Source organism: Anas acuta, chromosome 24, assembly GCF_963932015.1.
Source record: "Anas acuta chromosome 24, bAnaAcu1.1, whole genome shotgun sequence".
Lineage (NCBI taxonomy): Eukaryota > Metazoa > Chordata > Aves > Anseriformes > Anatidae > Anas > Anas acuta.
The window spans coordinates 5969815-5983922 of NC_089002.1; the positions used below are offsets into that span (position 1 = coordinate 5969815).

Here is a 14108-nt window from a genome sequence, read left to right on the forward strand (position 1 = left end):
CTGGAGGGCCAAACCAATTTTAGGCACCAATTTTAATTAACTTCTCTAGCTGACTTAATCAAGATATCTACCAAATTTAATCATGATGGGGGCACAGAGTTAGGTGATGTGACTATCCTAGACAGTCTTTTGTGTAAGGAAAATAGGATTAATTTCTGCCCTGCCCCACTGACATTTTTTAAAATAACAACGTCTGTTCTAAACTACAAAAGCTATGGGGTTTAATTATTAAGATAGCTAGTGGCCCTGTTTCAAAGGAGAAAAGAGAACAGACCTCAGAAACGAACCATCTCCAGTCCATGTGGAGTACAGCTATTAATATTTGATCTCCTGCTAGCCTGAAGGCAAAGGGAATAATGTTCATTACAAGAGCCTAAGACTGAATCCACTTTAACAATTGACTGAACCGACGATGATAGCAACTGAACTTTTCCTGCTGTATGTGAGGTGGGTAGGTTGAGGGATCCGAACACTTCCTGCAGCAAAAGGAGCTGATGTTCTGTCAGGCACAGAAAGGAAAAGGAAGGAAAAAGTCTTCTGTGGTTGCCAGAGCCTCACCGTGAAGACCATCACTGGATCCACCATCCAGTCCTGATTACAGAAGAGAGATCATTGTGGATAGCAACAGACACACATGACAATGTAACTAACAGGGAGAAAGTACCACGTAATTAAGAAAAGGACCAGTCTTTGATCCCTTATCCCCACTCCCTCCCCTAAGTCATCTGCAGGTTCACTCAGGAGTTACGCCAGTGTCAGTAAACCTCATGGAGCACAGGCTGAGACTTGGCCGTTACCTGCAACTCCTAGCTTCTAGTCTGATTTTTTTTGCTCTGGGTTCCAGTCTGAGAGTAGTCCCTATTTAGGTCCTAGTGCAAGAGAAGTTTGCAAAGACCTCAGAAAAAATGAAGATCAAATTTCGTATTCTTGTTGCATCTTCAGTATAGAGTGATTTTCATCAGATTTCACGCTCATATACTTGGAGTATTAACATTAAAATGGGACAATGAAATCTAGGTGAAATCTAGAAAAGAAATTCAATTTCGGATGCCCCCATTTTGGGGTGCCAAAAAGCATGTCTATTTTTCAGGCTGTTCATAGTCTGTGACTCCTAATTAAGGCTGCAAAGCACCATCCTGTGCGTGTTGTTTTCTAAGAAATTGCCTGTTTAAGCAGAAGCTCTTTAAGGTTAAACAAATCTTTCAAATATTGAGGGCCAGAGTCACTCATGCATGTGCAGTAATAGAGCTCCTAGAATTATTACACTCTCTGGACCCACTGCAGATATTTGCCTCTTGGCTTTACTGTTCATACAGTGTATACCCATTAGCACCTCTAATTAGAAAGGAAAATCACGAGTTCCATGTTATTTAAAAGATTATGCAGCATTTTAAAATACAGCACAATGTAATTATTTTTAATAGCCACAGCTATTTCATGTATTTACTTTTAATGGTGTTTGAGTCATAAATTAACAGGAGAAAAGAAAAAGGCAAATCAGCACTTGACAGAGAAGCAGGCAACATTTGAAAAGACTAACTGGAAAGCTAAAAAACCTGTGTGATCAAAAGAGAAGAGGGCCTTATTAGTTTTTCTTGCTTGCTTTGTTCCAGGCTGCTTTTTATCATTTAACTTGTTCCTCTAGATGTCAAGAAGGTCAGGGATAAATAAAAATGAGAAGAGTGTTGATGCAGAATGACTTCTGTCATTCTCCAAAGAGATGCATGTTTCGGGACAAACAGTCCTGTGTTGTCAGATACCACAGGTAATGAACTAACGTTGCCAGCGCAGAGGACAAAAGGAACAAATAAAGTGCCTTTGTTTACCGCAGGATGAGGAACGTAGACTTTTCATTAGTGTTTCCTGATGAACCAAGGATCTTTGCTACTTGACTGGTAAGTGAGCACGTTACCAAGCATCTCCCAGCTCCGCTCCCTCAGAACACCTCTCAGCAGCATCTCCACCACCACCGGGTACCAGGTGTCCGTGTGTTTGCTGCAGGAACTTGTTTCTTATCTCTGGAAAGGCCACTAGCACTGTGTCAGCTGTGTTCTTTATATCTACGTGGTCATCTGGGCCCTGGAGACAGCCCTGTGCTTGCTGTTCTCACCAGCAGCCTTGTCCTGCCCACACACCCCTTGCATTTCATCCCCAGGTTTTTTCAGGTACAGTGAGATCCTGACATTGCCTTCGTCCTGGTACAGACAGCACAGGCCTGACCGCTTGGTGTGCCAAAGCATAAATCCAGCTTATTTGTCTCCTTCACAGAAAGCCCGGCTCGCGAGGATTCGAGTGGCCAAAACGGGCAGCTCCAACGCCTACCTGCACAGCAAGCGCAACGGCCTCCTGAACGAAGCCCTCGAGCTGACGGTGAGTGCAGACAAAACGCCTCCATCCGTGAGTTTGGGCAGCTCCCTGCTCCCACCCGTCCCTGGGCTCCCTCCCCTTCCCTCCCCATTGCCGGCCCTGCAGCACAGCAGCCTCCCCGGAGGGCTGTACCTGCACCACTGCGTGTGCTGAGTCCAGCTGCAGGACTGAAGCAGGGGAAAAAATACTTCCTTGGGCTCCTTCTTGAGCTGGGAAAGGATCTGGCCTTCCAGCAGAGGCCACGTTCACAGCTTGTTCAAACCTCAGTGTGATGAAGCTGTGGGAGCTGCTCTGCTTTGGACCACCCAGTGTCTGCCTGGGCTATAAATACCCGCAGTCGTTCAACATATAGTTATTTATTTTTAGAAGTCTCTCCCTAACAGGGACTATCTGCCTAACAGGACAGGAAAATATTCCCTAGCTCCTGTTTCAGACAGTTTGGTGGTGGGTTTATTTTTAATAGAAAGGCATCTGGAGGCTAATATTAGCTATTCACGAGAAGAAGAAATGGAAGTGCGTCAGATTGCTCAGCAGAATCAGGGAAAACGAGAGCAGGTTATTACATTAAGCCTGATCAACACCAGAGCAGGTATTAGCACATTTCATGGATTCCATTTCAAATAAAGCAGCCTTTCGTACAGATGGGGAGCAAGGAATGACACGAAGAATACCTAATTGAGCCACCAGAGCTGCCTTGCACTTGTTCGTGCATCCCTACTTGGGGCCTAATCCTTCAAATGTCTATTTTCCCTGGCACACATCCCTGCCAGGATGTTTGCATTTGTAAAATCAAAGCTGAAAACCCCTTTCAAGCTCATGGTGTTACAAGCTGCTCACTAGGACCCGAGCCCATTCCTACCCAAGATCAGTGGGTCCAGCACACAGAAGCAGGGTGTGCATCACCTGGTTTTACAGGTAGGATGTTTCTCGGTGCAGACCTAGATAAGGGAGTCTGGTCTTTTATAACTGGGAGTAGCTTTCAAACATACTTTATGTGAAATATGGAGTGGGAAGGCAGGATGCCCGGATCAATTTCTGTGCTCCCCTCCAAAACAAGTTCCATCATCTACACAAGTAACTGTACAAATAACATCCCTGCTCAACAAACAGCAGTGACACTTGGAAAATCTGTGGTTCTCAAACCACATGCTGCTCTTCAGCAGCTCGAGGAAAGTTGGTATAGCAAGAAAATATTGAGACCATGAAGACTGGTCACAGGTAGTCCAGAGATTAATCACCACCAAGGAAAGGCTCAGGAGTGGGACACCACCACAGCTGAGTCTGTGTTATTACTCAGGAACAGTCCAAAAATTGGCTATAATTTAGACTTTTGCTTTAAATTTCTATAAAAAGAAAAAAAGAAGCCAGAGGAGCTTAGCATGGACACAGTTTTCACTTGATCTTCCAGCCTGTCATCCCAACATGAATCTCCTCACATCTCTCATCAACCAAAACTCCCTGCCAAGATCGCTCACAGGAGAGCAGCTGACACACCAATGCTTAAATCCAAAATGTACGAGGTTGAGAGCAATATTTGGCTGAATGGGTTCATTTTCTGGCACCTGCCCAAAAATAATTGGAAGAAAGGTCTTTTTGTTGGCTACCAAGCTGTTGTACACACAGGAAAGATAACAAAAACATTTCTGAAGAGTCTCTAAAGGATTTCTTCTACCCGTTAAAAAGTTAGATATAGATTAGCGCCTAGAGCAGGCCTTCCCAAGCTTTCCTGGGTGCAAATTGCTTTCTGGTGGGCCTACAGCTCTAAACGTTAACACAACTTCCCCACAGCCCAGTAAGATCCATGAACTCTGCTTGGGAGCACCAAATGTTATATACATTTTTATCATTACACAGTAAGAAAATATCCCCACCCTATGGAACTTCCATATGAAACAGCCAAAAGCAAAGGCTAAGGGGAAGGCAGGCAGAACTACCATCTGCCTGTGCCACACAGGAATATCAGGGACTAGAACAAGACACCTGCCAAAGCCATGCCTGGCATCTGCATCACCAGGAAATGATCTGTGGTTACCCTAGCTCCTGAATCAAGAACCAAGACATCTCTCCACCCAGGGACAGGGGCAATAAATCACTACAGATCTGCAGGGCACCCCTTGTCAGAAAGGTGTACACAACCACTTAAACTCCACAAGGCAAGATTTTGTGTCCTTTCATTTTATGGCAGCAGAACAAACTATTCTTAAGAGAGTACAAGATGTGAATGACAGCACAGCCTAGCCAGCCAAATTTTTAGGCTGGAAAAAAAAGTGAAGGAAGGAATGTGACTTGTACAGTTGCTATAGTAGGGACCAAAGTATTATCCACATACTGTGTACATCCCTCAGTCAAATTAGTATCAAACTGCTTCATTGGTCAGGTGCACATCCCGTTTTGATACCGTGCCCAGGACTCATGCTAACTTGAACGGACTTCCCATGGCCAGATTGCCATTGGGCTTCTTTGGTACCCAGCAGCAATTCCAAGTGCAATTATGATGTGGCCATGATGAGATATTATCACTTTCATCATTAGCAATCACACAGTACTGTGATCAATGTATAATTGTTTTACAAGCGTCCAGCAGATTGCCCAGCAGTCTGACACCCTGAGGGCTTAACTGAGGGGGAAAAAAAAAAAATCTGCTCCAGAACATCCCCCAGCTCCGATGCTGCAGTCAGACTAATAAACGGGGAGAGAAGGGCTGCTCAAGATTCCGGAACATGTGCCAGAATTTCCTTTCATTAGCACCAGAACGAACACACTAACGGCGTCTTTCGAGGGAACAGCACGTCTTCAGCCTGTAGCCTTGCAGCAGAGTAAAGAACACATGAAGGAAAGGATTGATCCAAGGACAGCAGCAGGAAGAAGTTCTGTTCCTAGCAAGAACACAGACTTTAGGGACGTGGATTTGTAGCATTTTGCATTTGCCATCTAGACACCAAGTACTCGGAGCTTTTTCTTCTCATTTAGAGAGCTTTTTAGTGGGCTTTATGTCACAAGAGCTCAAGAGATGGTGAGCTCCTTCCCATGGCAGCAGCCTACATATCCTCTTAGTGGTAATCTCCTTGTACAGCTAGCCGAAATTCCCTTTTAGCTAAAATGCTAGGCAGCGTATATCCTAGGAACAGTAGGTTGTGAGGTCCTGTCCCTTTTCACAAGCAGAATCTGCTTAGCCATAGATAAGCATTATAGCCATTCTCACGGCGAGGGACAGTCAAACCACTGAACCAGCTCGTCTCAGTTCACCAACGTCCAATTTCGTGTGCTGAAGCACTAAGTAGAGGACACCTCTGTAGTGGAAACATTTTGGACTTCAGAACCAATGCCACAGTGTGTTTAAGTCTCCCTCGAAGCAACCAACAGCTCAGCAAACGCCTTCCAAGAACAAACTGAATGGGAGCTGGCATCAAACCCTGCAAAACTGGCACCCAGCTCAAACAGCAAGCCAGCCCCCGTCCTCCCCCCACCATTTTTTTCATTTACAGCCAGACTTTCTAATGAAGACACAGATTTTGTTTGCCTGCAGTAACACAGGTACCACTAATGCAATCTCTGTAGGTACACAGTCCTCAGCAGCACTATCAAAATGCCAAGCGTTTGTGCAGCGTTGGTATTCTCCCGTTCAAGGTGCAGTGCCTGCAGATCTCTCTTAATTTGCATGCTAGGATGTTTTGAAAGGCTGCATGCCTTCTTGTTCTGAAAACACCAATCTGGCTGAAGAAAAAGGTGAAAAGATAAGGTAGGAATCATACTCACTGATGCTACACTTTATTCCTGGTCACTGCCATCCCTTGATCCATTTCCATCAGTGGCAACATTTGCCTTGTAATGGAAGGCAGAGAAAGAGACTGAGTCGTGCTGCCAAAATGTGACATTTGGCTTCGGTCTTCTGCCAGAAGTAGGGAAGCTTTGTCTCTGTCTCAAGCAAATCCTCTCATAAAGATACTTTTTGCAATATCTGCTCTTCCTCCCTCCTTTTCCAGAGCTTTTTAGTGCAGTCTTATATTTGCTTTAAGGCTTGCAGAGACCTCCTTGGGAAATATTCCAACACAGACTTCACCAGAGTCAGTAATCTCAGTAGGGTAGGAACAGGATCTGCTTGCTGTGTTAGTTCACCAAGAGGATTGTTAATAAGAAGAATGGAACTGATTATTTTTTTTAGGCTACTCTTAAAAATACTTCTGGGAATGCTCAACCTTCCAAAACAAAAGCAACAAAAAATCCATAACCTGCTTAAGAAGCATTCCCACAGGAATCTATTAATTCTGCGTACAGAAAGTCAGCTTTCTAAGTGTACCAATTCAGCGATGTTTTGGCATCTGTCAGAGACAGAGTTATGCCTTCACTTAAGGATTGCAGAGCCATCCAGGAAATGGCACATTTGCAGTGAATCATTGTGCCACATGGGTGTATCTAAAAGCAATGCCTTAAGCACAGCTGAATTTGACCCCCTTTAGAGCAACAAACAAAGTCTTGGCACTTCTGCCAAGAGGTTCTGCTGCATCTCCCATCCCACCCACTTTCTGTCCTGACCAGTCAGAGCCTGCTGGTTTGTGGCTGAGCAAAGACTCAAGCCATGCACACCCAGTTTTGACTTTCAGATTTAGGCATTACAGAAGGCACCAGGCACCCCTTACTAGGGAGCACAGGGAAACATTGCACAATGCCTAATTGCCATTTTAATGCATGTAATTGTCTTTGGAAATGCTAGCCACCAAAGACATGCACAGATTAATGTGTCACGGAACTGCAATGAATTTTAAGATCAAGGACTTTAAACAGGAGCAGTGAAAAAACGTCCTAAACAACCCAGATTTTAAACCTCCCACTGCGGAACAGAGAGAGTAAGAAAAATAACTGGCTCTTAAATATCCCAGAAACTCTCTAAACAACCTCTATTACTGCTTTTCCTTCCATTTCCGAGGTGTATCTGATCACCAGATCACAGCATAAGTGACAGATGCTGCAGTTTGGGGAATGCAAGCACCTGAGTCACTGATGCAGCACAGAGATCAGAAGCACAGAGCGCTGCGTGCCCTCCCCCTGCTCAGGGTGACTAAGGTGGCCTATTGCTACCCTAATGAGTGCTCAGTGCCAGGCTTTCTGCATGAGCTAAATAAATAAACCAACAGGAGTGCCCCAATAAGTCTTGCTGACTCCTCAGATCGCTATGCCAAAAGCAGCTTTATCCCACCCAGCTCTTCCCACACCTACCTAGGAGGGACCACTCCTTTTAACATGTTTTTGACACAAATACTCTCACTTGTACCCAATCCCTTCCCCAAAGGTACAATCTGCCTGTTTGACTCTGAACACACCCCACTCTCTGGATTAGCTAACAAAGTTGTTAGCCACATTTAAGCCGTTTGAGCACACGGGGAATTAGGGGAAAGCTGGTCCCTCACTGCACAGCTAGTCAAATATCTGGATCAGGAGCTCTTTGGGCAGGCTTGCCTTGTTCAGATTTTGTGCTAGGTGATGCACAGGGGGTTTCCTCTCAGTTTGCTGCACTCCTGGGCACCGTGTTAATGAGCTATCAAACACAGGACCCCATTCTACAGAGAAAGCCCCAGCTCAATGAGAACCGAAAGGAGACGGACCCTCCTCCTAGGGAACTGCTGCTGCGTTTCACATAGACGTAAACCCTTCACCACTGCTGTGCGGAGAACAGTTGGCCATGTTCACATAGAGAAGAGACAGACCTAGGAGTCCTGCCTCCAGGAGCAGCATTACAAAGTCTGACACATAAAACCCACGTTCACACTTTCTGACCTGGCGCTGAGCTGTGCCTCGGGAGGTCCCAGCACAACACACACCAGTGCCAGCAGAGCCAGCAGCTCAGCAGAACTAAGGCAGCACACGCTTTGTCTCCTGAGAGACAGCAGAGTCCAAGGCACGTCTGTTGGCATTCAAAGGTCGCGACAAGTTTAAAAGTCTTAACAGCTTTAGGAAAAATAAAACAGCAGAGGGTTTTTTTTATTTACCTTCTGGTTCCAGAGCCTTTCCACCACACAACAGCAGTGTTTCCTCCACAGCTACAAAATGGCTAGAAACACACTGGTTTTGAATCAAAGCTCGTTTCCCCCACCTGAGTACTAGCCAAATAATTAAGGAAATAAAAAAAAGAAGAGTTACTCTCATGAGATTCATGAGAAAAACCTGAGAGATGACAAAGCTGAAATTATCATCTTTATCCCTGTGAAAGCTGGTGGTTGTTTGTTTTCATGCTTTTACACCTGGTTTGGGTTTTTTGTTCCTCCCTCCCCTTTTTCTGACTCTAGGGATCCACCGAAGATGAACAGCATATGACTAAAGGCACCTCCTTAATTGAAAGCCAACATCACCACCTGCTGCACTGCCTGGAAAAAACAACCGTAAGTAGCAACACAACCCCTTCTACATCTTACTAAGTCTTTGTGCCTGTCCCAGGCTTTGTGAGGACAAGTTGTGCACACAGTATGCTCTGAACTGCCACTTGGGTGGGCACACATCCCAGGTGGACCTCCAAGCTGTGCCAGAGCAGACTGACACCCCTGTTCCCCCAGAATACCCTACAATGGAATAAATGTATTTCAATTTCATCGAGTCTTTTTAAAAAAATAAAAAAAAAATCACTGTACAAAGGGATAGGGGCATGATTGTCCGCTACTCCGGTCACTTACACCAGTACAGAGTCAATAGCAGGTTGCTCAGTTCACTGGAATACAAATAACTTTTCAGCAAGGGGTTAGGGAGATCCTATAGACCAGCTGCATACTGAGTTTAAGTTTTTCAGTGCTTCTGAAAGAGAAACAAACTGCGTTTGTCTTGTGCTGTCAGTCCCACTTTGTATGTACTCGTTGCTTGTGCCACTTATTACCACTGGACGCTTCTGCTGTCTTAAGAGGAAGAAGCTGCTGTCAGCGAGTACAAACCCCAACTTGGTCTGTGCCAACCGGGGACCAGGCTGGAAAAATCAACCTTTAGCCCTTTTTATGGAGCAGAGCAGATGAACTCTCTTAGTGGGTTTAAAGGTTGCACGTATCTTTTCTGGTCGCAAGACACGGTAATTTATCTCAGAGCCAGCCAAGCAGTTTCTCTGACAATGACTTTTCTGTTTGTGTCGTGCAAGGTGTTGGTGTAAGAATTTTATTTTTTTGTTATTAAGCTATTCCATACACAGAAGTCTCTTGGAACATTTCAGATATTTATCTGATACGTATGTTTTACTTCCAGGTTTATATAAAAGGTTATGCAGTAAAGGAACATATTATCTATACCATGATTCATTCTAGAAAGAATGAAGAGAGGTTAACATTTGAAATATTCATGACTTTTTCTATCTGCATCCATCATCAAATGTACTTTTGATTTCTGACTTGCAAGAGCTTTCTTTTAGACAAATCACCTTCACTTCCATAGTTTGGCTTATGCTGGAATAACATCACTTAGGCTTCAGCGATACACTGGAAGAAGAAGACTGGTTAATTACAGTGACCTGTGAGCACAGCTGCTTTATCACAATGAGCTAAGAAGGTCACCTTTCTAAGGACAGTGAACTGATTCTTCCTGTATCAATGACTATTGAATCCATTTGATAAGACTCATCTTGCCGTTGTCTCTAGCAGTTTTGGATGTTACATAACAAGCAGATATTTCACAATCTGACTCTTCGGTTTAGAACTGCATGCTTAAAAGCTTTACTGCTGTGACCCATATTTCACATGAATACTTCCATTTGAAAACTTTACCAAACTGGCTGAGGCAAACAAAAGCTGGCAGCCCTGCCTCCAGGGTCTGCTCTTGTAAGGCCCCAACCTTGTAAAAGCTGCTAGGCGCTCTGACCTCCGCACCGTGGGCATCTCTGGGAGCCACGTGAGTCACTCCATTACCAACAGGCCAGCTAGGGTGCTGGAAGTAGCAAAGCCAGTCCTAATTTGTGGATGTATTGGCTTGCCACATTAACAAAGCCACGCTGCCTCCAGCACGCAGCCCTGCTCAGTGAATCTCAGTGGCTGAAAACGTTTCAAACATTGCTTTTTTCAGCAACGGCTGGCAATAACAATGATACTCGGAATTGAATGAAAACCTAGAGGGAGAATCTGCACCGTATTTAATGCTTTTTCCCCCACATATTTCAGCCAGTTATTACCATGGATTTTTTTATTAAATCACACAGCAAGGTTGGATTCTTGTCTCAAGTTACCAATCCAAATTGTTCAATCAGCCTGTGCTGTGATTCTAAAGCTTCAAATAAACTCATAAAATACTATGCGGCATTTCTTCCCCCAAAACCTTAGATTGTAAAAAAAAAAAGAATTTTTAAACACTGCAGAGTCATTTTGTGATGAAGTTGCAGGAATGGAATGAGGAATGTACCATGGTTGCACACTTGTTTCAATGGGCAATTCACCTTTCCTCAAACTAGGCAGAAAGATTCGAAAAGTGCCTTTATTTATTGCCACGGTATCTGCAGTCGCCACGAGCATACAGTCTTATAATTGAATGGCTGTGAATGGCTCAGAAATCTGGTGTATAAAATGACGAAGTGACTCTCAAGTACGTGTGGCTGCCATAATAAAGGCTACTTTGTCATATTAACACAACAGATGGAGTTTGTTCAAAGAGGAGCTCTTCCACTCCTCCTGACTCCCGCATTGAATATGGACATTCACATGCCACACTTTCTCCAAATGCTGACTGCATTGAATCCAGTCCTTCAACCCAAACCTTTCCTCTATGTTCACACAGACCATAACCAAAACTCATATCCATTGGTGACCCAATAGCAATGCAATTCCAATTCATTACTTGTGAATCAGCAGCCGAAACTTTGTTTTCCTTTGCCTGTGGCTCTGAAAAGATCAAAGCAATAAAGTTGTAACCAGCCTTGTTCTATTTTCAAGAAAAAGCTCAAGGGTGAGAAGGAATGAACAAACGGGTCTGATTCAAACAAGGTTTGGAAAAGAGAAGGTCTGGTTGCCCATTCAAACTTGAGTGAGCCGGACGGAATGCTGAGACAAGAGTTGCAATGCTGGGACTAAATTTCTGAATGCCGGAATGGACAATCAATTGTGTTTTTATCTTTTGTTGGCATGTTGTCCGTAGGGATTGTCCTATCTTGTGGATGATCCCCTGTTATCTGTACGAACTTCCACCATCAAGGTATTTCCTTTTTAATTCAATTTGCTTTCTCTATGATCTCTGTGATGTGTCTGGAGAGTGTTTGCTTCCTTTCTCGTTCCTGGTCTTGTCCTTGGGAGTTTGTGCACGTGCCTCTTTTTGCTACCCAGTGCTCGTTTCCTTTGAGAGTTGTGAGTTGTTCCAGTGAAAACTGATGGCTGCCTTCACCATAGTTGCTTTTGTTTCGCATCCTTTCTGATGCTGACAGGGGCTGGATAAGTATGTACACTAGAATTATTTGGGTGTTCATGTATGCGCGTAAGAGTTCTTTCTTTCAGGATTTCTTGTTCCTTAGCACAAAAACTCCTTACAGCTTTCTGAATTTCCTTCCCCTACCCGCTTCCCACTCTCAGCTGCCACGTTTATTTCTGTTCAGTTACTAGAAGCACCCAGTGAAATGCAGGTATGTTCTGCACCCAATAGCCAGTACAAATAACATCCTGCAAGTCCATGAAAGGTCCAGATGGTCCTCCAAACACAACACAACCCTGTCCCCAGGAACAAACAAAAAGGTTCCTGAAACTCCTCCTCTCTGGGGTTTAGTAACCACGTGGCATTGCAGAGACTTTGAAGCCACTTCCAGAATTCACACACAAAAATGAGAGGAAAATCAGACACTATATTAACCAACTCCAGCTACGTAAACAGAGCAGTATTAACAGACTATATCATGCTTCTGTCACTGCAACAGTTTCTCTTATTCCCCTATGGATGTGGGACAGCAAAATCTCCTGGTTGCAGAGAGCAGAAGGGCAGAGTGACTTTTTAAGATCTGCCTAGTACAAATATTTTCAGGCACAAAGCATCTTACACAGACGAGGTACTGACACAGCCCACCAGCCTAGCACGAGGTGGTGCTGAAAACATCCTGCTGTTGGGTCACGGCCGGTACTGCTACCAGGGAGTAACGGCGCTGTTCTTTTCCCTGCCAGAACCACGAGTTCATTGATGAGCAGCTGTTCGAGCAGAACTGCATGGAGAGCTCGATGCAGAACTACCCGTCTTCTCGGAGCCCCTCCTTGTCGAGTCACCACGGGTTGACCACCTCTTGCTGTTCTCGCCGTAACAAGAAGACCACTCACCTTCCCAACTCCAGTGTGCCAGCCACTCGCCTCCGTAGCATGCAGGAGCTCAGCACCATCCACATCCAGTGCAGCGAGCAGCCCTCACTCACAACCAGGTACAGTAAGTAGGCTCTCGCTGCTAACTACTGCATGCAAAGCCCTGCAGTACGTCGTCCAACTCAATGTTTGATGCGGCTTCTTAGAGGCCTATTTGGCAGCCAAGGAGAAGGGTCTAGAGCTGGGAGCATCGTTGTTTTCCTCCCTCTAATGACAACCCGAGGAAAGTTGCTCCTAGCTGTTCTCTGTAAGTGTTTTGGGGGAGAACCAGGTCAAAGCTCGACTCTAGTGCAGCTCTTCTCTGACCAGGCAGGACATAGAAAAAGGAATCTCAGCTGAAACCTACCTGTGAAGTGCTACCACCAGTGACACTCAGCTCACTGGTTTTTATTATACAAGTCTGAATGACAGCTGTGAGCAACAAGCAGCACTGAGAAACAAACCAGGAGAAATTTCACGATGGTGTCTTCACAGCTTTCACCTAGAGAGACGTCAGTAACACATTACTCTTCTGATAGAAAATTCTGAGATAGCATCATTTCACACAAAACTTACTGAAAAATCCTTTCCTTGCTGTGTATTTCTTGCAGTTATGAAATGACTTTCTAAATCCTCCTCAGCCTATTAAGCTTCTTGAGCACTGGGCTGTTTCTGAACCTACCATTTTTCTCCTCCCCACTCCTATCAAAGGGATCTGGAAACTGAAACAAAGCAGCCTTTAGGGCAGCAAAGCAGCTACTTTGTGCCAGGAAGAAGTCAGAACAGCATTTCAGAGGATGAATTATGAATGAATAAGCACAAAACAAGTCTCAGGCTGTTGCAGTTTCAAGATGACAGTAGTTTAAACCAGCACCTGAAACTGTAATTCAGGGGAACATGAACCCATTTCCAGTGTGTGCTATATCAGATGCTAGCAATGATATCTTAAATGTCAACACTGTTAGTTATGTTACTTGCTTACCAAACTGTGAAAGAATAGAGAGAGAGAAAAAAGCTTTTGAGTTGTACTTTATGTGGAATGCAGCTCGCTGGGCGTGCTGTGTGCCAGTGGCAGAACCGCCCAGGCTCCAAGAATGCCCCAGTCTCAGCTTGCGACTGAGGTAACCAGGGAGCAGAATGGGTTCTGTGGTGTTCTTGGGATGCTTGAGAGATCACAAAACATCCTCTTGGTGAGTCACTCTGAGATAACAACAGCAGTAGCTTTCCAACTGGGAGCTTTATATTTTAAAAGGACAGGCCTTGTGTTTAAAATGAGCATGTTGGGCTGGTAATAGCAGACTCCTGTAGCTGTGCAGATGCACAGAAATCAACCTATCATTTTCACTCTGTAATTAATTATAGGATGCAATTGATGCAGATCTAATAAGAATGCTCCCAGCTGCCAGATCCTTGAAACTACTGCAGAGATGAAAAAAATAGAAAAGATCAAGGGACAGTGAATTTGAAAGAGGCATTCGA

At 44.5% G+C, this 14108-nt stretch overlaps 1 protein-coding gene and 1 long non-coding RNA gene across 4 annotated transcripts in view; one reads left to right on the top strand and one right to left on the bottom strand.

Moving 5' to 3' along the window:
- The window catches only part of LOC137843993 (uncharacterized), a 97144-nt gene extending 88525 nt beyond the window's left edge, over nucleotides 1–8619 (bottom strand). Inside the window, exon 1 of one of the 2 annotated variants that reach the window (XR_011089765.1) lies at nucleotides 8352–8619. This is a non-coding gene — a long non-coding RNA (uncharacterized lncRNA). The remainder of the gene's footprint in view (nucleotides 1–8351) is intronic. The other variant, XR_011089763.1, reaches the window with a different exon arrangement.
- Nucleotides 1–14108, top strand: part of KCND3 (potassium voltage-gated channel subfamily D member 3) — a 110226-nt gene that overhangs the window by 89627 nt on the left and 6491 nt on the right. The window contains exons 3-6 of one of the 2 annotated variants that reach the window (XM_068659846.1): nucleotides 2269–2370; nucleotides 8649–8741; nucleotides 11455–11511; nucleotides 12462–12709. In XM_068659846.1, the coding sequence (XP_068515947.1) occupies nucleotides 2269–2370; nucleotides 8649–8741; nucleotides 11455–11511; nucleotides 12462–12709 (500 nt within the window). The remainder of the gene's footprint in view (nucleotides 1–2268; nucleotides 2371–8648; nucleotides 8742–11454; nucleotides 11512–12461; nucleotides 12710–14108) is intronic. The other variant, XM_068659847.1, reaches the window with a different exon arrangement.